At 36.8% G+C, this 27,425-nt stretch overlaps 1 protein-coding gene across 4 annotated transcripts in view; it reads right to left on the reverse strand.

Annotated features, from left to right (window-relative positions):
• HOOK3 (hook microtubule tethering protein 3) overlaps nt 1-27,425 on the reverse strand; it is an 88,645-nt gene that overhangs the window by 15,362 nt on the left and 45,858 nt on the right. For all 4 annotated transcript variants that reach the window (XM_035564264.2, XM_035564263.2, XM_035564266.2 and 1 more), the window contains 13 exons: nt 26,580-26,642; nt 25,430-25,513; nt 24,006-24,169; nt 23,261-23,401; nt 19,868-20,069; nt 16,357-16,467; nt 13,411-13,498; nt 12,756-12,825; nt 10,997-11,137; nt 8,926-9,013; nt 3,485-3,519; nt 2,578-2,660; nt 447-547 (listed from right to left, as the gene is read on the reverse strand). In XM_035564264.2, the coding sequence (XP_035420157.1) occupies nt 447-547; nt 2,578-2,660; nt 3,485-3,519; nt 8,926-9,013; nt 10,997-11,137; nt 12,756-12,825; nt 13,411-13,498; nt 16,357-16,467; nt 19,868-20,069; nt 23,261-23,401; nt 24,006-24,169; nt 25,430-25,513; nt 26,580-26,642 (1,371 nt within the window). The remainder of the gene's footprint in view (nt 1-446; nt 548-2,577; nt 2,661-3,484; nt 3,520-8,925; nt 9,014-10,996; nt 11,138-12,755; nt 12,826-13,410; nt 13,499-16,356; nt 16,468-19,867; nt 20,070-23,260; nt 23,402-24,005; nt 24,170-25,429; nt 25,514-26,579; nt 26,643-27,425) is intronic.

Raw genomic sequence — 27,425 nt, forward strand, 5'->3', positions numbered from 1 at the left:
GGCTGAAGCACCTCTCCTATGAAGGCAGGCTGAGGGAGTTGGGGTTGTTCAGCCTGGAGAAGAGAAGGCTCCTTACAGCGGCCTTCCAGTGCCTAAAGGGGGCCTATGGGAAAGCTGGGGAGGGACTCTTTGTCAGGGGTTGTAGTGATATGGCAAGGGGTAATGGCTCTAAATAAAAAAAAAAAAAAAAAAGGGAAGATTTGGATTAAATGTTAAGAAGAAATTCTTCCCTCAGAGGGTGGTGAGGCACTGGCACAGGCTGCACACAGAAGCTGTGGATGCCCCATCCCTGGAGGTGCTCAAGGCCAGGGCTTTGGGCAACCCGGTCTGGTGGGAGGTGTCCCTGTCCATGACGGTGGGGTTGGAACAGGGTGGGCTTTAAGGTTCCTTCCAACTCAAACCATTCGTTGATTCTATGATAATTAACATGGAACACACATACTTACGCTTTTGGCCTTTTCCAAATACTTTTTGTAACGCTCTTCCATTTGCTTCATTTCCTCCTCTTTTTTCCGTAAGGCTTCTTGTAACTCTTCAATTTTGAGTGCTTTATGTCAGGAGGTGCACACATTGGGAAATAACAATTATATTATGTTTATTTTTGTGTGTTTAAACAGACACTTAAGGCACAGGTAGAACATACCGCACTTCTTATCACATAAGGAATGTGATATAGCAGATACCATAGTTTTAATTACTCAACAGCTCAGAAACATAAAAAAACATGTACTCATGTAATATCAAGAGATTGTTTTTTGTGCACAAATTTTGCTTTTAAAAATACGGAAAAATAAAGAGAAATGGATTCATAAATCATTGCCATTACTGAACAGACTCAGAAAACTAGTTTCTTAATGCATTACAAATTTCAAATTACATTCACATTGCAACTCAGATAAAAATGAATTTACTTATTCTGTGTTAGAGGAATGATTCATAAGAGGTACAATTCTTACTTAGACCTGCTCAATTTTAACACTGGACATAATTTATCAGAATTGTAACATGAATATAGTCAATTTCATTTTTTCCATGTTTTCTCAAGCAGCAATGCAGATCAGCAGGACAGTTTCACACAGGCTTTTCCTGTGTTGATACAAAAATATGTTGAACCACTATCACTTAAAGCACAAACTATACATCTTCAAAGAAGGTCAATTCCATCATTCCGGATCAAATAACATGTAACAATGGTGTCTAGTTCTCATACAGCATTAGACAGTTGGCAACCCTCAGTCCATTTGTTTTGCAACTTTGTTTTAAAATGTTCTTTCATGTTTATCCTACACTTTTCTCTCTAAGCTCTTCGAAAACACTAAGCTAGTAAACAGGATCAAGTCATCTTGATCATTACTCAACACAACAAAGTAAGTCCTGCCGAAAGTCTTCACTGATCAGTGAAGGAATCAATAGCAGATTGTCTCCAAGAATACAAGAAACAATTTTTCAAAGTGTTCTGTGATTCTTGTAAAATACCAAATCCTTTTGGCCATTCTCAGGACAGCTAAAAGAATCTGAAGAAATAATTCGCACACCTTTCATGCTGACTATGAGAATACAGGAAGATGTACAAGCATTTTTATTTTATCAAGACAAAACTCAGACCTAGGTTTTTAAAAAGCAAGTTGTAATTTCAGTAAAACAACTACAGAAGCTTTAACATGACTATTTTTTTTAATAAGTCTGAGAGTCAGAAAAATGTTCTTACACTCACACTGAGGCTTATCTAAAATGTCAGGATCATGTGTTTATTAGCTGCTTATGAAGTCCCTAACCTTCATTTCCAGGTGTACTAACATTTGCTAAAACATAGAACTTTATTGCATACCCTGCAGTTTTAGCTCAACTTAACTAAAAATCCCTTTTGGATACAGAATTTATGTAATGAATAGTAAAACTACATTTTAGTCTTCCTGGATCTCTTATGGTTGAAATTGTTCTGGCACAAACCAGAGAAGCTGACATCGGTTGCAAGCTTTTGCCTTGTTCTATTATGAGTAAGCTTCAAAACCAACAATCAGGCTCCTGCAGTATTTCTCAAGAAATAAATAGTATTACCATGCTAAAAATCAATCATTAACAGCTAGATGCTGGGCTCTAGAAACCATCTGACCTATAACTATACAACATAATTCCTACATCTGTGTTGATGATTGCCCAAAAATATTCTCAAATTACAACACAGTTCTACTCTGTTACCTGAAAACATACTGAAGGAATATATATTGTTAGTAAAAGATAACCTGGTGATGGCAGCAAGGATCTTCTAAACTAAGGTGGTAGGAGACATGACAGTTCTGAACAGTTGAGGTTCAATGATAGGTATGATAATGACTAGGTATTTATATGGCCCTTGTCATTTCTTACTATGGTGGTCTCTAAAATGCGATCTCCTGCTTTTCAAGCATTCGAATAATCTTTTTAGTCACCATAGTGTCAGAGAAATTAACACCTATCACTGACATTTAAAATGTGCATTTTGTTTATCTTGCACCTTCTATAGCTATTATAATTAAAGACCTCACACATGAAATGCTTTACAAAGAAAAGAAATGGAGTGCACATCAGTAAACTCACAACTGTTATTGCATCTTGGTTCCAAATCCTCAATAATAGCTCGTTTCTTCTGTAACTCGTTATTAGCTTCATGGAGTTTCTCACTGTTACAAATCATAAAGGCACATATTGTTTTCCAAATATTCTTACTGAGTTTGAATGAACATTAAGCGATATTAAAAAAAACAACAACAAAAAAACAACTCAAATAGCAATATATTTCTAATAGCATTACTGATTTTTCCTATGTGGGATGAGGACAAAAGACAAGTGTTATTAACGTCACTGTGGAAATATTTGTAACATATGACAGCAAAGAATTACAGTACAAGGAGAACTGTAACAGCAAACACCCTCATTCTCAGTCCAAAATGACAAATTTACTTTAGAACTTACAGTAAATTATACAATGCATGCCTAAAATGAATACTTTTAACTGAGATTACATAATGAAAGAATGGCTAAACCCACAAGCAACAAACACTACACTTTTTACTGTAAGACAGTTGAAAAGCGAAGTCTTTTGCATTTTAGGAAGTAGAAGAGAATAATAGAACAAAATGGTAACACTCCCTAAAATGTTATGTATTATGCCCTAAGTTACCTAAAAAGTAAACAGATTATTTTTATTTAAATTCAAGCGTTTTCCCCAGAACAAAATGACTTACTCCTCTCGACTCTTATACAATGCTAGGCAAGGTATTCTAACTAACACAAAAGATGTTTTATTCACAGCTCTTATTACTTGGCAAAGTTTTTCTATGAAATGAAAATAATATCCTAATAGCAGACTCCCTAACATTTCCGTGCTAAATCGTTTCTCTTAGTTGTGTATCTTCTAGGTACATTATTAATGAGTGTCTGCCTTCTGTATGATATGGAAAACATGTAATTTCAAACTGCAAGCAATACAGGAAAAAATACTTACAGATGTTCTTCAAGTTTCTTTTTCAGAAGAATTGACTAAAACAAAAAGTTAAATGTGTTATTTTAATATATTGGGGTGCTTTAATATAATTTCAAAATTATTTTTAAGACAATTTTGACATTCAAACACAAATCCACATTTTTACTTCACTCAGTTTTAGATTGTAAATCCATCCTCTGTGGTAGCAATCCTTTCCTTCATAGCCATGTGACTATCCTGAAATTAGAATGCTTTGTAACTTCACAAATATTTCACCAGGAACTGGACCAATATAGGCAAGATCCATAAATTATAATGCTCTATGGTAGTTTTAATTTCTTCACGATTCAGTACTTTTGTAATTAGTCTCAGTAAATTAATATGTAATTAGAAAGTGCAGCAAAATTTGCTAGAAGAGCTATCTTACCAATATGGCAAAGCAATTTGTATCAAGATGTGTACTAAATTAATTGAAGCAAATTCCTGTCCCCATAGAAACTAGAGGGAATAGAGTGTTTTAGACCGGAGTATAGCAGAACATTTACCACTTTTCTGTTTCTCTTCTTTACTGACTACAGACATGTAAAAAATATCATACAACTTACAGTGTTCCACTTTCTGGTTAAATCACATTTAGATATGCTCTTTAAATAAAAGCTTCTAAGTAAATTTTATTTTAATCTTAAACTCACTTGATACACAGTGAGTATCTTTCAAAAAACAAAACCAATAAATGTCTTTAAACTGAAAGTAGCGTTAAGTAAATAGAAAGCCATACTCACAATAGCCTTGAGCAGAAGCCCATGCCAAGAAACAGAGATGACATTAGTATAAAGCAAAACAGCAGCCAACAGAAGAAACTATTTAGAAAGTCACGAACAGAAAAAGTTAAAGCTACGCATATTTTCAGACATGCGTATTTTTCTCCTCTGTTCTCATCAGCAGTTTCATCCTGTAACATTTTCTAAAACACATCACTAAAAAAAAAATATAAAAATGGTAAAGAAGCACATTTGTAAGTCACCGTATTTAAACCAGAATTTCAAAGGAGAACAACTGCTGTTTTGGAAAGTCATTTAAGACAAAAATGATATAAGTAACAAACAGGAGAAAGTGTGCAGTCTATTGGGCTACAACCATAATAAAGAGATGCATGTGTTTTTGTGGAGTGATTCTGAATTGTCTTATTTTCACATAGATCAAATACAAGACAAATGTAAAGTACTTAAAACAGAACCTGCCTTTTTGTTTTGTATTTACCCAATACGAATCAGGATGGAGCTCTCGCATGTGACTAATGTTCCAGAACACCATTGAAATATAATATCACTAACAAAATGATTTCATTGCCTTTCCTCCAGTGGTCTTTCAACACAGGTTTAGACACCTAGCCAATAGGGACAATTTCACTGTGCACCCCACTTTTTTTTTTTTTTTTTTTTTTTTTTTTAGCTTTGTCATAGTGTAAAGATTTCAAAATATTGTCTTTGACCACATTACTAGGTCACTTTTTTTTTTTTTTTTTTGATTTCCAAATTCAAGTCTGAAAACCAACTTCAAAATTGGATTTCCGTCTTGCAGTAGAATAAATGGGGGAAGTATGTAAAATAATCCAACGTGACTCCACTGATTTCAAAGTCAGAAATTTAGAGCAGCTAAGTATCTGCAGGTTTTGACCATTTGTATTTTTCTGCTCCCAATCCTCTAAAAAAACCTGTTGCGTCACCAACTCTTCTGTAACAATAAATGTTTGCATGCATCCTTATCGGTCACAAAGTATTTAAATTGGCAAGGTTGCTTATGTCTGTCCATTTGGGTGACTATTGATTGATTTAGATAAGAAAAGGGAAAGCTGGCAACAGTGATTATTTATTTTCGAAGGCTTTTAAGAAAATTAAAACTGAACTCAGCTTTTGTTTTGGAATGTTTGTATTACATTGGGCGTAGACTGGTAAAGACACCAATGACCGCTTGTCAATGTGGATTCAACTGGTATATGCTCATGTTACTCACACAGTATTAGCATTGTTGTGGGAGTAATCTCCCTCCCATCTAGATAGAACATAAGTTCTCACAAGCAAGAAGCTAACAATGATTCACAGCACCACCACTAAAAGAAGCTGGACTGAGTTTACCCAGACAGAGTAATTTACCCAAGACACGTGATTAGGAAAAAGGATAAAATGTAAAACATATGGCTTTACCAACCCAAAGGTGTTGTATATACTCGAAGCAAGACAGATAAAATAAATTCAAATATATTACTCTAAAAATGGGCAAACATTACTTTTTTTTTTTTTTTAATAAGTTTAAGTCAGCTTCAAAGTCATATATCCACATCCCACATCCTCTGCTCCTAACAGGTAATTAATAAAATTGTTGTTCTCAGATAGGAAGGACAGGACCTTAAAAAAAATCCCATGAAAAAACGAAGCTTTATCTAATTTTGAGATAGCTTCACACTGAGATTCATTCAAGTCTTTCATGTGTTCATAATAGACAAGTATTTCTATAATAAAACTAAAAATATCAGCAAATGCATACTGGATATTTTGCCTTTTTCCCCCCCCCCCAATGCTAACAAGTTCCATTCGCAAAACTCCAGCAAAACCACTGATGGCTTTAGAAAATAGATATCCTTTTCAGTATTTAATTGCTATTTTTCCTTTGCATCAAAAAAACTTACAAAAATAGTCTTTTTATTGAAAATGTCTCGTATACTTAAAGGAGATAAAAGGAACATTTCTTCCCCCTTTGGGGATCAAAGCTTGGTTTTGTTCTACATGTTAAAGCTGCAGACAGATGGCTATACTCTGGCTTGAGGTTAAGCTAACTTAACAGGATGAGGGCAACTACAGCACGTGTCTTGAGAAAATTTTTTGATGTGAGAAGCTGACAAAAGTTACAAACAGCACCATGAGAGATGGCCAGATTTCACAGACACGTTACGAGTAATGAGCAAAGCAGCTGAACTTCACAAGAAACAGAACAGGTAACAGAGTTCTGGGGACTTTTTAGGGAGACGCCACATCAGGAGGACATACTAGCTGTACCAAGAATAGCATATAAGGCCAAGATTGCCTATGTAATGGTACGAGAAACTCCAGATTTTCTACAGATTTATCAGGACTACGTCCAGTGGGGCAGAAGTAACCAAAGGCAGGTTTTTTTATTTAGGAATACTTGTACATTAGGGTGGAGAAAGGGAGAACAAGCATGAAGAAAGGAAGTGATAATAAGGCATGCAAAAGCCAATCATAGCTGTTTGGGGTACCTGTTGATTGCTGATGCTCTACACGTGAACACATTCTGAAGGACAACAAATCAAACCTGCTGTTCTGACCACACCATTCATGTCTGACCTGATACTGTAGTCTGGAAAATAAGGGTAGGAGGCCATTCCCTGTCTAGCAACGCAACACCTAGATGGACTGACTAATCAATCATGCATCCCAACATGATGCGTCAGTGCATGTTACAGGCCTAATGGCACCGACATCTTCCTAACATCCTCCTCCCACTGCAACTTCAGTGCAAAATGAAACTGATCCATTCCTCATTTAGATCTCGGTAAGGACATTTGTCTGGGCTACAATAATGCTTTTACTGCTTTTTGAGCAAGCCTAAAAATCCCTTCAACTTTGAAAACAAAAACAAAACAAAACAAAAAACGGTCATCAAAATACAAACAGGACTTTCAATTTTCAGAGTAGTTCACTTTTACATTGTAAATATGAAAAAAAGTGCATTGTTACAGAAAAGTAGTGAAAAAAACGTGGTCAAAATGATGAAAATGAACTGTATGCCACGTGCTTCCTTATCCTTTTTCTCATGCCTCTGAAGAATCACCCTTTCTAAGGATAGATCGAAGACAACTTCAGGATGTCCCTGCACAACTTGATCTACCTCCGAAGTAGGGTTTAACTTTGAGTTAAACTCTGCTTTGTGGGAGATTTTGGATGAGGTGTCCCATCCATTCAGAGGTTCTTGAAACCTCAATTCATCTCTGATTCTACACTTAACTTGCTTCATTAAGAGTAAGTCAAGGCCTACACACTAAGCTCAGCAAAAAAGGCCATGGGGTTTGGGCATATAAATCACCACTGGCATTGTCAGACCTACACAGAAGCCCAGAAAGCAGCTACTTCATCATGAACTTCAGCTGTGCTTGACAACGCCTGCCTAGTACACACAAGAGGCTATACCATGGTGTTGTGACAGTGGTATTTTGCTGTTAGCAGAACCACCTCAGATGATGCCTAAACAGGCTGCAACCACTCCTGTAAGTGAGCTACAGACATATCCTAAATTACAGTCCAAGCCAGAGCCATAAAAAGGGACAGAATTACAATTTCAGTAAATAAAACTGAATGCAATTAGATAGGGACCATTTACAATACTTAATGCCTGAGAATATATATTTTTTCATATTCTTGTTCATCCTGAAGATCTGATTTTGGTCAATAACCTAGAAACATCTCAGAATCACACAATACTATGAAATGATTTCATAATGCATTCTATAACACATTCTAAGTTACTTAGGAAAATAATCTTAACTGAACCCAACTATGTTGTTTTGGTTTCATACAGTTTATTCTGAAAATTAAGTGGACAAGCTAAATTAAATACACTCTTAAATGAAAACAAGCAGCTAGTAATAGTTTTCATTTTTTATATGAATTAGTTAAAACAAAAACACAAAAATAGAAAGCAACACATTACAACTTGTTGCCAATTAGCAGGGAAATACACTGGTATTGTGAGTGTACACTGTGCCCTCCTGTAAATCACTGCTTTCAATAAAGTTATAGAGCTTCTTGTCTCAAACACAAGAGATATCAAAAGTAATTTTTGAGTGGAAGACTGAAAGTTGTTCTCCACACTAACTGCAATGATGGGTATTCTCCTATTAAAAATAAAGCTAACTCTGTGAATGGAAACAGAAACTGCTGCATATGTTAATCAACTAATCATTTGCCTTTTTTAGTTTTGGCCTGCATGGCATTACAAGATACACTTACTCTAGCAATTACAGGGTTTCCACTGTCGGGAAAGGTTTTACCTTCCACTAAGCAAACCAAAAATAACTTCAGATATTTTACTAATATGTGGAGAATTAACATGTCCTTAATGCCTTTCAAAAGTCTCTATTCTAACTAAATAATTTTAAACAATGCTGACTTTACTATTAGAATAGACACATTCAATTAAGCAAAATTAGACACTTTCTCTGCATAGGATTTTTATATTTTTTCTACACAAATGTCTTATTATGTCTTATACTCTATTTAGAGAAGCATCATTTAGTATTAAGACCATAACAGTGAATATGCAAAACAACCAGAAACCTCCATTTGCATATTTCTTCACTACATAACAAGCAGAAACTTTTACCAAAAAATGGATGATCCAAGAAATAAAACTACTTGAATGTAAGCTTGATACACATTTCTACTTACATCTTCAGCTTTTGAACCTTGATCCTGCAAAGATTTTTGTAGTTCTTCAACCTGGGATTGCACTTCTAGGAGTCTTTGATTTACCAATCTAGGAAATAGATAATATTTTGTTTTTCAGAAAACAATAAAAAACTGCAAGACAATGCCTGAGACTTTTAGTGTCCAATGTTTTCAGATCATCTACACAGGAGGTGCAATGCTGTATTTTATTCACTAAAAATTTACAACGGAACTGAGAGGGTACAACAGTTCCAGAGATCAAAGTTTGTAGTCTCCCATAACAGTCTGATACTTACCCAAGACAGCATAGATGCAAGTCATAAGAAACTATTTCCATACAGGTACAACAAGAGTTTCTAACTTGTTCTGACTCACTGTGAGACAGCTACTAGCTTACTGCCTTTACACAGCCACAGAACCCTAAAAACCCATAGGTTGGAAGGAATCTCCAGAGATCATCTTAATCCAACTTCCTTCATGAAGCAGATCAATTAAACAGATCCACTGAGAGCAGCTGTGTAACACAGAAACATGTTCAGATGAGGTTTAGATACCTCCAAGGATAAAGTCTGACAATTTCTCTGAGCCTCTCTTCTAGAGGTTGGAAATTTCTTAGAATTTTTTTTCCTTTGTATTGAGTCAGAATCTCCCATACTCCAGTTTCCACTGCCTCTTTTCCTTCTACTGTCAATCTCTGAGAAGAGTCCAGCTGTCTTCTTGACAGATTCACATTATGCAGATGTAGATCGCAGAACCATCTCCCATGTGCCATCTTCTCTGCAAGCTGAGCAAACCTAGTCCTCAGTATTACCCCACATACCATGTGCTCCAGTATGCCTCATCTCAGCACTCCTGTATGTCCAAAACTGAATGCTATATCCAGACGTGGTATTATGGGATTCCTCAAATGGCTGCTTCACAGCCTCGTGAGGACAGCCCAGGTCACAGTCAGCCTCCTGGGCTGCAGGGTTCTCAGCTGAGACACTCTCTTTACTGCCCAACCAGGATACCCAGGGCTTTTGCAGCAGAGCTGCTCCCCAGTCTACCAACACCAGCCTGCATTGCTGGTCTCCTCCCAGACACAGACAGGGCCCCATCAGCTCATTTCTCTACACTGTTAACAGCACTACTATTCACTGTGATGGAATTTTTCACTCACTTTACTGTCCACTTATTCAGCCTATATGTAACCATTCTGAACGTAAGGATATCACAGGAGACTGTGCCAAAGGCTTTGCCAAATCTGAGGTAATTTAAGGTATTTCAACCTCTTCCACATAGGCAGCCGTCTCAGTGAAGACAATCCGTTTAGTCAGGCATGCTTTGCTCTGAATAAATTAATATCAGCCTTTCCCAACTACTTTCTTGTCCCTCTTGCAGCTGGAAATTCATTTCAGATGGATTTCCTTCATGAGCTTCCTAGGAAATGAGCTGTGGCTGACCAGTCTGTAGAAGCCTGGATCCTCTTTCTTGCCCTTTTTGAAGGTGAGTGTGGCATTTACATTTTCCCAGGCTTCAGAAACCTTCACCAATCAACATTACCTGTCCAAGATTTAGATAGAAAGCAGCTACACAGCAGTATCTGCCAGCTACCTTAGCACCCTCAGATGCAGTCTGGTGCCATGTATGTCTATATTCAGGAACACGTGCTGTTGGGTTTTGAGTATCTCCAAGAATGGACACAACCTCTCTGGGCAACCTATTCCAGTGCTTAGAAACCCTCACAGTAAAAAAGTATTTTCTTATACATTTAGATGGAATTTCATGTGCTACAGTTTGCACCCGTTGCCTTTTCCCACCACTGAGACTATTTCCCTTAGATATTCCCATCAGATATTTACAAACATTGATAGCATTCCTCCCAAGTCTCCTGTTTTCCTGCCTACACAGAATCTCTGAAAGATGCTGCAGTTCTGTAATCACATCCTTGTGGCCCTTCACTCAGCTCACTGCACTAAGTCTATGTCTGTTTTATGCTGGGGAACCTGGTATTGGCACAGTACTGTCAAAAGTGTATGGCATTGTCAGAAAAGTCAATGGAGCAGAGGAGTTAGAAGACAATACTTCTTACCTGTTCTCTGTCTCCAATTCATTCTTCCTTAAGTTTGCATCATCAAGAAGGCTCTGCAACAAGGCAATCTTTTCATTGTCAGAACCTTCTTGGTTCAATTTTAAAATCTTGTTCTCATGCTGAAGGCGAATGAGTTTCTCCCTAAAGACATGAAATACAGTTTCATAGAAAATAGTATACTAATCTCTTTAAAGAAAAAAACAGTTTAAAACAGAAGGTGTAAAGATAATATAAAGATCATCTTTACCTATTTAAGAGAGACAGATGAAACAACAATTAAGTCTTCAAACCCGCAAATTCAAACCCAATTAAAGGAGCTGTAATTGTAGAAAGCACAACAGAAAAAAATTGCCTGAATGCCCCTACTAGATCTCAGAGTACAGAAGGACAGGTTTATAGGTAGAATGTGGAGAACGCAAAGCTCGGTGACAAGTGTCAAGGGAGGCTGTAATCTCAGCTGTCATGGAACTACTGTACAAACCTGGGGAAGCCACTTCTACCCCGTTGGTCTGTTTTCCCTCATGTCACTTAACTTCTTGATTTACTCAGGTGCAAATGACAGGTCGCAGACCAGACCTGCCTGATGAAAATCCCCCATCTAGTCACATCCATGAGATGGAGAAAGGTGCTCGAGCACAGACCCACGCTCTGTCACCTCACAGGGAACTAGAGAGCAGCAGCAGCTACTCCAGTGGGTAAGCTGCCTCTTACAGTCTTCCCCTGTCATCAGCAGGAGCAGCAGCCCAGACCTTCAGATCAGGAAGCTGTACTCCTACAGCAGCCACTGCTACAGTCCATCTCTATGAGGTAGGCACAAAGGCCAAATTTAGCAGCTGCAAACAGACTGCATAGATGCATGCTTGCATAAAATCCAGATTTCATCTTCAGGAGCTGAAGATGGAAGAGATAATGAAACCACATGTCTAACCTGGGGTATCTACAGTATTTATGCTTCCTGTCCTCTCTCATGCAGTCATGTCAAAGGTTTATGTAATAATTCCATAATTCACTAATACTACGTCAAAGCATTCTTCTGTTGTTCCCGAACAAATCTAGAAGAATTGCTCTCGTAGTAAGATGCAGCAACAGAGCTGGAAGAAAAGAACTCTTTTCTACTGTTAGCTTTCTTCACTTAAATTATGTTCTGACCCCAAAAGGATCTTTCCAATTGTTAAAACTGTGTCAATTTTTGTAGAAATGTGAAAGAATAAAATTCCTAAAGGGTCAATAGATTTCTGAGATGTGACTGCCTTTAAGTAACTTAAATTTCAAGCTGCAGTGATACTGAGCATACTGGCAAGGATAAGAACCACCTGCAACTTTTTAAACTATGATTTTCAGCTCTGCCATGGCTGTTCTTCCCTTCCATAGACTGTAATCATTTGCAACAATACAGAGTGAATTATCAAATCAACTGTTTCTATGTCAATTTTTATTCATTTTCTCCTTGTACAACTGCAAGTTCCACTGGAATTTTGTCTGTTAATTCTGATATAAAGTGCAGTTACATGAACTCTCTGCAGGAAAAGAAGAGGCACAGTATGAGCATGAAGAGTTTCTTGCTATCGTTCTCTTGGAGTACCGTACAAAAATTAAGAGGTCAAATGAATTTTGTTCTAAGCTCCTACTGTGCAGGAATCCAAAAAAAGAAAATATATATATATTAATTGTAGAAACTTTATAGCACTGATTAAGAAATGAACCAATTATTTATGGGTACATTGTAAGGATTAGTAAAACAAGGCACACATTAGCTTACTTTATTTCAGGAGTAACAATTTCTGCTGCTAAACTGTCTGAAGGTTCTTGTGTTCCTAGGGGCATCAATCCTGGGTCAGGAAAAGTAAAAAATTTAACAAGCAGACCAGTTACTTTATTTTAAAAGATCAGAAATAAACTTTGTTCTACAAGCTTGTAATTTTAGAGTAATGCTAGTAAATGGAAAATTACACAAAGTCAGGCTACAGCAAGACAGGCAACAGCAGTTTCATTTGGCGAATAATCGTTATTTCTGTCTTCATCCATTCTGGTGAAAGTGATTTTATGGTGTATTTTCTACTCATTACCTTATCTAAAAAGCTGTGCAATGCAACAAAAATAAATTGCAACACATGAAATATCATATACACATGAGAAAACTTACATAACTTTCTTCAGAGATCAACTACATAGACATTAGAAATACATTCTAAAACTACCACACAGGGGAGGAGACTAAAATTTCTGATCGACCGAAATCATGTTTAAAGTTCTCAAATACTTGCAAAGTTATGAGTAGCAGAAGCAGCTTTTTATTGCTGTTCTCAGAGGATCTTAAATTTATTCCCTGCTACACAAAAGCACATTCAGCACTCTTCAGAGAAGTCCTGTGAACTTTAGAAAAGATGCATTTAATCTCCTTATTTGTCCTTTACCTGTAGTGGTGAGCTGACCCTCCTGTGCTTGTACACACCTGAGCTCTTCAATAGTTTCTTTCAAAGAATCTCTTTCTGTTCTTAATCTCTGAATAATTGGAAAGAGAATAAATATGAATCTTGGCACCACCTTATTATTTTTCAAATTAAGGCATCTTCAGTCTATTTTATAACAGAATAAAAATAATTTTCAAATATCCCACACCAACAGTATTATTTTTGTGAAGGGTTGCTGCTCTGTCAATATACTTAAAGAGGCAAAAATACCAGGGTATAAGCTTACACAATCAATATGTTATTGACACAAAATTCTGGTACCAGGTAGTAAACTGCATGTACTGGGACCACTAAGTCACCCTCCTTTTCCCCTCACCATGGGTTGGTTCCAAGGAAAAGTGAGATAGGAGAGTGTAGATGTTTCTCTCAACAAGAAATCAAGATTTAGCCAAGAGTGAAATAAAAGGCAGGTGGATACACAGTCAACACAACAGACAAACTGCATTAACTTTGTTTTGTTTCTCTTTCAACAGTGCAAGGGCGAGCAGCAGATCTACGACCTCTTCCTGACATGTGTTAACTGGCCTTGCCAGTCACCAGCATCTCAGATATTTAAGAAAACTATTTGCTTGAGGCTTAGTCCAAAGAGAACTGAAGAACAGGACAGGCCCATCCTGGGGGTCTATACAGATGGGCTCCTCAGTACCGTCAGGTAAATACTCTCCCATTTTGCAGAAGTCTCCTTTTGGCGAAAAACGGGAATCTACAGGTAACATCAAGTCTTAGTCCAGAAGGCTCCCAAGAGTCAAATATGAAAGTAGAGAACAGCAATTATGTAAAGATCCAAATTGTAATTTGCTCCAATATCAGAAATGTCCAGTGCCACTAAAAGGTCTGAGACAGACCTCAGCTCTTTGTAGGTACAGTTGTGTTGGCATCAGCTATCAAGCTCCTTGAATTCGATTCCATTTACAGTTTGATTCAAATATATTTTATATTTCAGCCTGAATAGATTCATAACTTGGAATAACTTTGACAAAGAACGTTTTGTTGAGGTATGACAGAGGCTTCTGCTGTATTTCTGAATCCTGCATGGTGAACTCTGGTGCAACTATTACAACCTGGGTAAAATATGCATTCTATTAGCACAGAAAGCCACTTCACAAACCCTACAGGTTAAAAACTGTTTTTACTACAAATACCACAGAAAAATAGCCACACAGAGGAGTGCTCAAACTCAGATGCTGAAAGCAAGGATTCAGCAGTCTGTTACCGTCAGTCAGAAAACATCAAGTTGATTAATTAAATGCCAGAATATTTTAATGAATAGAAGAAACCCTAGGTCTGCATTTGTACACTGAAGACAAAGCCAACTCAACAAATTGTATTAGCACTTATCAAACAACAGACCACAGAAGTGAAATTCCAAGCTACAGAAGATACCGAATGCACTACCACACTTTGCCAGAATATAAAGACAAGGCCAAAACTGATTTCTGCAGCTACCTCCAAAATATTACTGACAAAATACCATTCATTACTTAGCTTGTGACCTGTGATGGGCAATGTTAGTGATATGTATGTGACAACAGGGAAAAGAAAGAGTACGTAACACAGACGGCGAATCACTAATCCAAATGTTGAGATTCTTCTTCAACTGTAAACTAGTTCTCACAGGTGCATGTCAATTCAGAAGAATGTACTGGAAACCAACATCCACCAAAAAAATAAGCTATTTGCCAGGCAGTAAAACAGAAAACTGTATGACAATGACCTGCAATTCAGATCCTTTGTGCAAGAAAAATGGTCCATCAAGCAACAGGTAAGCCACAAACACAATCTTACCATTGTAAAACATAACAAGACTAGAAAAGCAAATTTTAAAAAAGGAGCAGGGATGAAAGCCAAAGCACAATATGAAAATGATTACTATGAGCATTCCAATCTCAGCTGAAGAGCACATGGAAGTGATATCAAGGTCAAATGTTCACAGTAGTTAGAAAATTTAACAAAATATGGAAAACAAGGACCTGTGAACAGAAAATAACTGAGATTTTTCAGTTCAAGTGCTATTCAAGTGCAGGGGCTGGAAAATTTGGACAGGATTTAATAGGAAATATGACATATTGAAGGAAATGCCTACAAAGATTCTGGCTGATGGACAGATGGATTTATACTTTGAAGAAGCCTGAGAAATCTGTAACTCAAAAGTGCCAGCCATGCTTTCAGGTACTTTAAAGCACCTGCAAATGCATTCCTAAGAAACAAACTGCTGATAAACAACAGTATGTCAGAATAAGAAAAATCTGAAGGATTGGTCTTAGTAAAAGAGGGCAGAGCAACTGATCTCAGAATCACTAGTAGCAAATGACAGAGAGGAATAGAATGGACTGGTATCCATCCTCTGTCTTCCATGTTGACACTACAAGACAGATCAATGAGGAACTGTCATAAAAGGTAAGAAAGCAAGAAAAAGGGCATGTCCTATAAGATTCCTAAAAGACTTGCTGCAATGTTTGTGACTGCACAAAGAGAAGCATGCAGACAGTACCTCAAAGAAAGCTCTTGAAAAAAAGTAACAGGAGTTCAGTACTAGGACAACACTGCAAAAAATCCTATTTTAAATAGTTATTCAGAAAACACGACAATTACTTTGGGTGTTTATTAACCTTCCCATGGTGAATGGGCAAGAAACAACTTCAGATCACAACTGTGAAGGCTTTTCCTCTTAGAAATGTGTTGCAGATGTTTTTGTACAGTCACTTTATTCCATGCTGTACAATTCTAAGATTTAAAAAGAATCACACATGAGGAAATGTTATGTGAAAAAAGAGTTCCTAATTTAAAAACCTTGCTGTAAACGTCTAGTTTTCATTATCATATCCCTGTGTTATAAAAGTCACAAAGTTGCTTTTACTACTACCAAAAAAGTAACACCTTGGCACTTACATCTTTTTCTTTTTGGAGGCTGTCTACTTTTTCTTTCAGCCGTTTGCATTCATAATCTAATTTATCAGCTTTCTTGGATTCTTCAGATAACCTGTTTTGTAGTTCAACTGCCTGTGAGAACAAGAATTAATAATTTGTCTGCAAATATTAATATTAAAACAAAATACACAAGACAAAGTAGCCAATTACCATGCACCACAAGTCATTTTGTAAAACAAGTGAAATATTTACCTATAGGACATACTAAAACCTTCTTTCATCAGTTGTTCTGAGCTTCAGCAAAACTAACAGCATTCAAATATTAGGTTTCACCATAAACAAAAGGAGCAAAAATTGTAAAGTATGTTCGGTATATTTAAAACCAGGAATTTATGCCCAAGCATGATTTATTTACAGAGAAAAAAAAAAGCTATATATTTCTACAGATCAAGGAGCTTAGGAAAAGTAGAAAAATTCTCCTGCTATCTGAGAAGTGCAGGAAAAAGAAAGATCTCTGAAGAAATCCCCTTTAATTTTAATCTTTTGTTAACTCTGTTTCACAAGTCTTGCTCAGAACTCAAACACCAGTTTATGTAGTCAGGCAATGTCTCTTGACCTGAGATTTTCCTCATCTTTTTTTAATACACTAATATAAAGATTCACCCATAGGCTCATAACTAGTTTTCTTTACTTCGGAAGGAAATACATTGCTAACAGTGTCATATATATACTTTCAACTACAAATTAGTAAGGAATTAATGAAATGAGTAGAAATCTGAAAGCTGAGCAGAAAAAATCAGTGAGCAGAAGGCAAATCAGTGAAGTTCTGCCATTTCAAAGCTTTCAACCTTTACTAGCAAAAGCTCATCCCCAGACATTAATAACACTCATAATGCAGAGAGCATGGAAGCAACTAATCCAAAAAGATTTAAGATGATAAAAAAAGACTGACCTGAAAATATGTAAGCTGAATGATGACTCAGCTGAAGACATACAGCTTCTTCTGAAGCAATTCATAAGAAGGCTTTTTCATGACTTTCAGATTACAGTGACTAACAAATCGTTGAAGCAAAACAGCAGCCATACCTACATAAGACTATCTAGTGGTTCCAATTCCCTTTTATTTTCAATGTGTATAGCTATAACAAAAAAACTACCAGGCCAGAAAAGCTGCATAGTCTTAAATTTTAGAATGAAGGACACTGCTGTTGTCGTTCTTAAAATAAAGGCTGGGAAAAAAAAACACCGGCCTGCTATTTCTGAGATTATCAGAAAAATAAATCAAAATGCTAGACTTGAAAATATTGAATTTCTCAGATTTGACTTCCATTACTCAGGATATTAAAAAATGAAGGCCTTCACCTATGATTGTCCCCTCTTGTAAAGTAGGTATATTCCCACCTCACATGGAATAAATGCATTAATGTCTGTAATCACTCATGCCATAATTATGTAGAAAAATACAGCAGGAAATTATTTTGAATCAGATTTTGGGAGTGTATAGACAGATACACAGCTACATGGTAATGCAGAAAACTAAAATAAAATAAAAAAAAGAACTGCCAACACATTTACTGAGCATTATTTGACATGTGGAATGAGTAAAGCAGGCATCTTGCAGCAAAGAAAAGAAGGACATACTGCTAAAAATATATCCAAATGCACATGCACAAAGGGACTGAATTAAAATTACAGAAAACAATTCTGGAATCTGCACATTTTAATTCTTCATGCTGCAATAAAAGGTTTCTTAGAAAACGTCTGTGTTTACTTTCAGAAAAGTGAACAAAAATTCCTAAGTAAATGCTATTGCATCTCCCAGCACAATATACCATCACCAACCTCATCTCACAGAAACCAGTAGGTAAGATGAAGATAGAATTTCCTTGCAGATCGCTATATACCACTGTATTTCTGCACAACACCTGCACAGCACAGAGCTTCTAAATCAAAGAAATAACTCTTCTGATGACATTCTTTTAAATCAGATTGGATCCCTCCACACACCAGACCACACACATTGCACTACAGTGGCACGCTACTGCTCAACAAGGGTATAACATCTGAATTCTTATATCTGGCTTAATTTTTATAGCAAAACTTGGGATTCACAGGAATTAATTTAACGACAGTTCATGATTCAAAGGCAGATCTCAAAAGGAGCCCAAACAAACAGACAATTAAGGTACATACACTCTGTGTTTATTCTGAGGCACTGTGGTTAGATGAAACAAACTCACACCCGTCACATGAGAAACTTGAGGTTCATTTCAGTCTCACACAGCAGACCACCTCTGCACAAATCAACAGCTCCTTAGATGTGAAATCCCTGCTATAAAGCACGGGGAATGATGGCAAAAAGGAAGAGTACTTCTTGCAGAACAAATGACAGGACTGCCCCTTCTAAAAACCTTACCATTGGTAAAATGAGAACAATCAATGCAGATTGTCAAAGTTACACAATTATATCACATGCTGAACTGTTCAAAGGCAAGGAATATTTCTTGCTAGTAAACATAACACTACTTGCATATGAAAGGTCTGCATTTACTTTTCCCTTTGATTGTCTGTTATTTCAGTGTTTTTCTTGCCCATGTGGAATTCCACTTTACTAGTGGAATCACTTGGACTGTATTAACAATTAGCCCACAGAGGCTCAAGCTCACTGTCCTAATAACCAAGACGGCCATATGCATGAAAAAAGTTCTCAAGTCTCAGGGCCACACTTTGCATCAGGGCTTGCACTGTAGTTGGTGGTGGCTTTTGCATTCTTACTCTGCTGTAAGCTGATGTATAGGGACCATTGTACCATGACTACCACTTGGAGTTCACAATCAGATAGGAATACTGAGTGGGCACTACTGCTTTAACAAGCCCAGCTCTGCCTGATCCTGCAACAAGAATCCAAGAATGATGTCATATCAGTGTAGCACAGAAGCAGAGAGAAGACTGAGCACATCTTCCACCATTACAGAAATATGATCACATGGTGCCTTGTTAAGCAAGATAAATGCCTTTCACTTCAGAGAGAGTGCTGGTGATTAATTTTGTACTCTGCTGAGTGCATATAAACAAGGATGGTATACATCCTTTTCTCTCTACACCTATGCACAACTAGAACCTCAGATAAAAATGTTGATGAACCAATGGAATAACTTACCTCAGCTATGTTATGTTCCTCACTGCTGGAAATTTCTAAGGGAAAAGTGGACACTTCTTAAAGAAGAGGCTGTAACTCAAGCCTCAATACTGACTATGGTTTAGGAATAATTTGAGAAAAAAATGTTAACATCTGTTGGTTTTTTGAAAAGAAAAAAAATACTGTATACTGACAAACAAAGGTAAAATTCAAACAACGATAAGAATTGCAGAAAAGAAGAAAAAAGGTATTGCCTACAAAACAAGCAACTCTCCTAAACGCATGGAGCTGTCTGTTCATCTTTTCTTTTTTACTTTGAGATATTAGCTGTGTTACAACAAGGAATTATTACACAATGCAGAAAACTGCTGCACTGATGATTTCTGTTCTCACCTGTCTCTTGTACGTCTCCAACTGACTGCGTGCTGCATTGGCCTTCCTTAGTTCTTCTTCCAGGCTCACAGTATTTTGCATGTACATCGTATTCTTCTCTTCTAAGAGTTTCACTTGCCGCCGCAAATCACCCAAGTCTTCTAATTTCTTTTTGTATGACTCCACCTGGCTTTCTAACTTGGCTACTTTATCAGAAGAATGCCTGGAGGGACAGATTTGTGTCAGATTTATATTCTGAAAGCTAACAAAATCAAATGTCCTGAAGCTTCCTTTATTTTGAATTCACGCAGAAGACATTATGAGACATCACGAGGAACATGAGAAAATGACCATATTCTCACATTACGAGATGTTTTCACTTTTAAGTTGTCTGCTTCCCTTGCACCATTTGTTAACTCAAAAAGCTCCTGAAGCACTTTTAAAGAGTACTGTTTGAACACAGGTCTGTATTATTTTGAAGGCCATGGTACCCATTTCACATTTGTTCAGTGTGGTCAACTGTTCTACATCAAGGTCAAACGTGCAAGCTGTACCAATTGCTGGATTCAAGATCTGACTTCCGCTGACAATACTGACTTAGTTTTATAAACAAACCGTTGGAATAGAAAAAAATAGACAAAAAAATCAAAAACTACAGATTCATAAACATGGGTTTGCTAATTCCTGTAGGACATGCAGGGAGTCTCTGATACAAAACACTGGAGGGTCAGGCTCTCTTTAACATGTTGTTTAACATGTTGTATAAACTAAAGTTTAAATCTCATTTTTAATGTGGTAACCTACTTATTTTTGAAAGATGATGAAAAAACTGACATGCATTTTTTTCAAAATGTACAACTCAGAGACATTAAACAAACGTATCTTAAAGAAATACAGAACTCGTATCTCACTGAACTAAACACCTGCAACTTGGTATATATGTTAGTTATCATTAATAAGTTTCATCACCAAAAGCTCAGAGACCTTCAGCTCATGCCCTGATGTGATGCCTTTTCCCTGATGTAAAGAAGTAGAGCAACAGTATCCCACAGCAGTCCTCTTCATATTCCATTTTTTGTTCCCTCCGTATTTACTGCAATATACGCTCCATGACTTTATTACAAGGGCATGCAGTGACAGGACAAGGAGTAATGATTTTAAACTGAAAGAGGGTAGACTTAGATTAGATATAAGGAGGAAATTCTTCACTCAGAGGGTGGTGAGGCACTGGCACAGGCTGCCCAGAGAAGCTGTGGATGCCCCATCCCTGGAGGTGTTCAAGGCCAGGCTGGATGGGGCTTTGGGCAACCTGGTCTGGTGGGAGGTGTCCCTGCCCATGGCAGGGGGTTGGAACTGGGTGATCTTTAAGGTCCCTTCCAACCCAAACCATTCTATGATTCTGTGATTAGTAGAAATAATGGAGTCTCAGTCCCTCCACTATCTGGTACAGATAAATACAGAAATCCTGGTGTTCCAGAACACAGAGGATGGAAACTCCAGGACACCAACTGAAGCATAAAATTGCACATACTGCATACTGTTCATGTGGACAGCAAGGGATCTGATAAGAGTTTATGGTCCAAGCCACCCTCACTTAATTAGAAAATATAAACAAAACCACTGGCGGGCATTTGGAGAATCTGTATTATGTGTAATGAGACTACAAGTATACAAACTCCATGATGACAGTAGACACTCATGTTGTGGCATAGGTGAGTGGAAAGTACTCAAGATACCGCTGAGTGACTTATTACAGCCATCAGATAGCATAATACTGCTAAGTTGCCTAACATTTACTGATTAGATATGTAATTAGTAACTAATTTACTGAAGCAGAATTGAGTGGTGGTCTGTGCACTCATTTGGAAGATCTGAAAAGGACTGTGACATTGAAGTGGCATTCACAATATGCTCCTTCTGGCAGACCAACATAACTTCAGCAATAAAAGTGCTTAGTGTGACTCACAAGGTGAAGTAACACTGGGGAGCAATAAGACCAGTACTACTGGGACAACTAAGATGGAGTTTAAGTGAGGAGTATGTGCTAGATAGAAAGATGGAAGGCAAAAGCTTATGAAGTTAGGATATAATAACCTGCACTGAATTACTCAATAGGTGGGGGAAAAACTGCACTGAACATATGGCAATTTGATCAGGGTCTGAGAGAGAGAAAAATAAAAGTCATATAAAGGAAAGAGCAAGTCAGGATCATGATGGTTTCTTTGAAGTTGCTTGATGGCTATGCTAGACATGATAAGAGACAAACAAGCTAAGAATTATTTGTTAGAAGCTGAGAAAGAAAATCTTTCCAAAAGCAGTATGACACACAAAACCAGAAATAAGTGTAAGCACAGGGTAAATACCTACAAAATAAATTACAACCCCAATTCACTGCTGAAGCTTAGTAGCAATGGCAACAACTGCTACAAATTGACAGAACAGACCCTAAGTTATGACTGCTATGTGTGATGATGATAGGACAGAGATACATGGCACGATCCAGAGTGCTGAACCCCAATCAAATGAACACCATATAATAAACCCCTCTGATTCAAAGAATGACAAAGTTCACATAGTAGCATCCATAACAAAATTAGAACCTGGTACACTGCCAGGATGGCACTGGCCCTGCCCTCTCTCCTCCCTATTCCCAACTATTACTGTTTCCTCAGCTTCATTTTAGAACTTATTTACATACTCAATTTCCTATGAAATCTGCAAAATCCCCTACTGGTGGTCAATTTATGAGATCCTGGGGCAACCCAAATCTCCCTAACCCCCAATAAAGCACAGAGACTCTCTCTGGGGCAAGGAATTACTCTTTGAACCCAAACTTCAGACACAGATAATTTATAAAATTGGGCAGCACAATGGGTTCGTTCTGTACATTAATGACAGAGAAGGTAAAGATAAATGTCTTTGGTAGAAAGCTAGTGAATTAGAAAAGTCAGTATTAAAATAAGTCATGTTAGAATTGGTAGAAAAAAAGATACAGCTGACTGACAGATAACTAGTTCTGAATAATCCATGGCAGCAAGATACCACCATTGAAGGATTATGCTGTTGTAAAAGAGGCTGTCCCACCTTATAAACCCCTACCATTGTCAGTCATTACAACTATGGGTGCTAAAAATTCAGTGGGAAAGACCGCTGTAACAGATGTTGTTCATATTATATGATTATGAACCAAAGCACAAGTCCAAACAATCCCATGAAAGGAAAAGGTCTGGTTCCCCAACAGGAACGGACACTCACATCCTGCAGGCGATGATGATCATGGAATAGTCTACACTCAGAGACCAGTACATGACTTGTTATGGACATAAGATGGTATAAAATTGCTAAATTTGCTAATATTTACTGATTAGGCATATAAATAATTAATTTATTTAAGCAGAATTTTGTGGCATGTACCTGAGTACATCTATCTCATCCTTCAGAGACTGAGCCTCTTCTGCTAATGTAGTAAGCTCCTCTGTCTGTTGTCTCAATTCAGCAATCTCCTTTTCCAGTTCTTCACAGCGTATTCTGTAGTCATCTTTGGCAGCTTCTAATCTGTAGAAATGAAGTGAAACAGAAAAGATTTCTCAGCTTGAGCAACAGTTACCTTTCTTCACCATCATCCTCTCTAAGAATGCTAGAAACAGACTTCTTATGCAGGAAAGGAAAACAGAAGCCTAATGTGCAACATTGCAGACACTACCAAATGCCTTGATTACTGAAAAATATAGAAGCAGATCAAGTTTTTTGATGCCTTCAATCTGATGTCAGTGTTTCTATTTGGAACATCACAATGTTGTGATGTTTTAATGGAAAGATAACCTGACTTTTTTTCTGCTATAATAATCCAAAAAAAAATCGATGTTCAAGCAGAAATTTCCACCTTTTTTCATCTTAGGTTGTACAGAGTTTGAACATGACATCTGTATCCTACGCTTTTTTTCAGCTGTTTACGTTCAATAATACTAACCTGACTGTCCGATGAAATGCTGTAGAGCTCCCAATGATGTGGTTTTTATTTATTTATTCTTAAAGCCTGTCCAGTACATTCAATTAGTTACCAAGTCATTCATGTAGTTACCTGAATTTCAACTAGCAAACATAGTTTGTTTGTAGCTGGCAGCAGACATGACTATCTACCCACATGCAACTCTTCTACCTGAATGTTTCCTCTTGGAGTTGTTCTAGCTGTGTCTGCAGCTGCAAGTGCCTACGACCTGCAGGGCTGTTTGGATCTTCAATAGAATCAGATTGATTCAAACGTTCCATCAAAATCTGGTTCTCGGCAAGCAAGCTGCTCTTCTCCTCCTGAAGGGCTGCAACCTGTTTTAACAGATACACGAACTGGAATAACAGAGCTATCCAGCTCTAAAAAGTAATTTTCTTGTGTGCACAATAAAGTAGAAACACAACTCACAAATGGAAGTGCACAGGTTTCAATAATCACATTTCACAAAGGACAAACTGTAACTTTAATAGGTATTCAATTGCTATGTGATGTAACCAACATATGGCAACATTAGGGGTAGAATTTACCACCTGTAAAAGGTAATTTTAACTGTACTTCTCAGAAGCATCTAGGCAAAAAAGTCTTAGCTATCACAGAAAATGAGTTCAGTATATTGATGTCTGCATACTTTCCAAACACATAAAATTAGCACTTCGTATTAAAGCTTTTAAAATTGACTTCCAAATGAAACAATGCCTATCAGTCCCATAGAAAATCCAAGTCTGGATATCCAAGTGATGGCTGTGCCCTTCTGATTTTTTTTTTTTCATCCAGCAGCCAACCGTAAGCAGATCTGAAACGGGAACAAAATCCCAAGATGGCTCAGTTTCCAACAGTTTTGTGAAAACAAGCACTGGTGCAGAGAGAACCAGAAGTGCTGCAAACAGCAGCTGAAGCATGAGTTCATATATTAGTAAGCAGCATAGAAGCTATTATTAAATATGCAGGAGGAGGAGGAGGGCAAGAGAAGAAATATGAAGATCTCAACAGAAGGAAATGCTTCATTAAGAGCTTGCATCATCAAATAAAATCCACCATGAAACACAAATCAAGGCAAAAAACTTCATTAATTCTAACAGTTAGTGAACAGCTTAGCAAAAGGCTGAATTATAGCACCAAGAAGTTTCACTGACAATGCCTTCTTGGGCTCCCTCATTACTCTCTTCATGTCTTCCAGACTACATATGCTCGATTTTACAGTAAGGCTCAATCTAAACCCATACAGAGCTGGTAGACAAGAGTAACTTCTGGCTGGGGTTGAAACTAATTGTTACAGCTGCACTGCTCCTAGGCGTTCTCTAACTCAAGCACTGAGACACGCAGCTCAATTCCTTCCTATCTGAATAAAAGAAAAGTTTTGTTAGAATGAATCATCTTAGTACTGGCAACATTGCATCAAAATGAGAGAACAAACTTCACCCTGCTAGCACAAGTAAAGCAAAAGAATTACTGTGCAATTTTCTTCTCCAATTTACAAATTAGATTTCCATACTATACATCTTGTCTTCAGCTACCTAAAAATTAATAAGTCTCTTCCTCAGTAATTACTAATAGATGCAATATAGACAACCTACCTGCATATCTAACTCGTGACATCTTTGGGCAATTTCTTCTTTTGTTGCCAGTGCTTCATTTAATTCTTCCGTAGTTTTCTTCAGCTACCATAAACAACAAATACTTTTAGTTTAATCACTCTCTGTAAAGCAGGTAGAAAAATTCTGAACTACACGACTGCACAATTATTTCTACATGTAGGTAATCTATTGATTTTTTTTTTTGAAAGTGAGGTAATTCTGCTCTTAAAAAGAAGTAAAGAAGCAGATATGAGCACTGCTTAATTTGTGTGACAGAAGTAAACATATTTAAGAGTATTTGGTCTTACAAAAAAGCATTCCAATCACCACATTTATTCTATGAACAGACTGTAAAAATCCTGAAGAACTTGGGTCTGAAAACCTTGTCAATTCTGCACACACTGAAAAAATTGTCAATACCACTTTTCTTTACGGATGCAAAGAGTGGGTAATTTCAGTTTTGAATCTACTTTTTAAATACACAAAAGATTGGAAGGTGGAATACAGGGAATGGACAATTAGGGTAAAATCTCTCTAGTCACTTCAAACTGCACAACAGGAATACAATTAACATGTTGATGGAGAGCCCTACTCCCTTCTGAAAAAAAAAAAAAGACATTGAATCTTATAAGTAGTGGGAAGTATTCAGGTAATCCCCATAAAGGGCTTTATGTTCAAAGATGTATACCTTGCATGTTTTTATACAAATGCTGTAAAGTTAACTCTCTTACAAGTTGTAACAGTTCTCAGGACTGCTTTAAGGATTTTGAACAAAATCTATATATTGTTTTAGCCAATTTTAGAAGTGGGAGATGGCAAAAAAAAAGTTTTGATGAATATTACAACCATTCTTATTCTTCTTTCTCATTACCCAGAAATTTACACCAACCTGCAGTTTTGCTGTACTATGTCATATAGCTCTTTTTTTTTTTCCAAAAATGACTTTTTTCTGTTAAATACCCAAAATGGGAAACTCAATTTATAAAGCAAAATGACTTAAAATACATAAATTTAATTTTCTGCTCCTTACGTGAATTTCCCTCAAAATCCTTTCATGACTCTATAAAAGAGACAGGTTTCTTAATAAAGCAAAATGATTGGGCACTGATATGCTATGATTGAAGGAAAAGAAACATCTAGTCTTAGATACCTGCCGATCAAGGTCAACGTAAGCATCATTTCCAACCGAGACAGGAGACTCTTTACTCATCAACTGCAATTAGATTACAGTAGATTAGAAAAAGCAAAGATTTACTTTTATATTAAAATCTAAGCTTCAATGAAATACCAAATTGATTTGAATTTTTGTGAGCTTCGTTCTGACAACAAAGAAGTTTTCCACTTAATTTTTATATGACATTCAGAAAAAATTACTGAAAGTAATCTTCAAAATTTATTATATTTAAAGCAATATAAATGAAATCTTACATCATCTCATTTTCTTCCGCAAAAGCGCATCCTTATCTACAATGAAACCTGCAGTATATCGTGGAGAACATTTTACCAAAGTGCCATTGAATGATGGAAGCTATCAACATTTGAAAGATTTGCCATAAATTGTTCTCTGCCACTAGTTTTCATTTTTTTTTGTTTGTATCAATTTATTTATTTATTTGACAAAAGTTGGGGATATACCTATTTCAGTTAATTGTGCAAAACAATCAAACTTCATTTTCTGGAGTCGCATGCAATTTGCAAAATAAATACGTAAATAAATAAATCTACAAATGGTATTCTTGAGAACAAGTAATAAAATTCTTGGTATACTGAGTGATCAATGGTTGATAGTAATTTTAGTCTGGAAAACATTGTTTTTAGCTGTGACTTAAGAAATAAGGTTAAAAAAATAAGAAATACTACATAACTAACTCAAAAGGAGGCATTACAGAAACATAACTGTCATTTCTGCGATTCTATACAAACATGAAATGTTTTATCGTTTCTCCTATGGCACAACTCACAGAAGTTACAAACAAAAGAAGCTGAATCTAACCAA

Source organism: Cygnus atratus, chromosome Z (assembly GCF_013377495.2).
Source record: "Cygnus atratus isolate AKBS03 ecotype Queensland, Australia chromosome Z, CAtr_DNAZoo_HiC_assembly, whole genome shotgun sequence".
Lineage (NCBI taxonomy): Eukaryota > Metazoa > Chordata > Aves > Anseriformes > Anatidae > Cygnus > Cygnus atratus.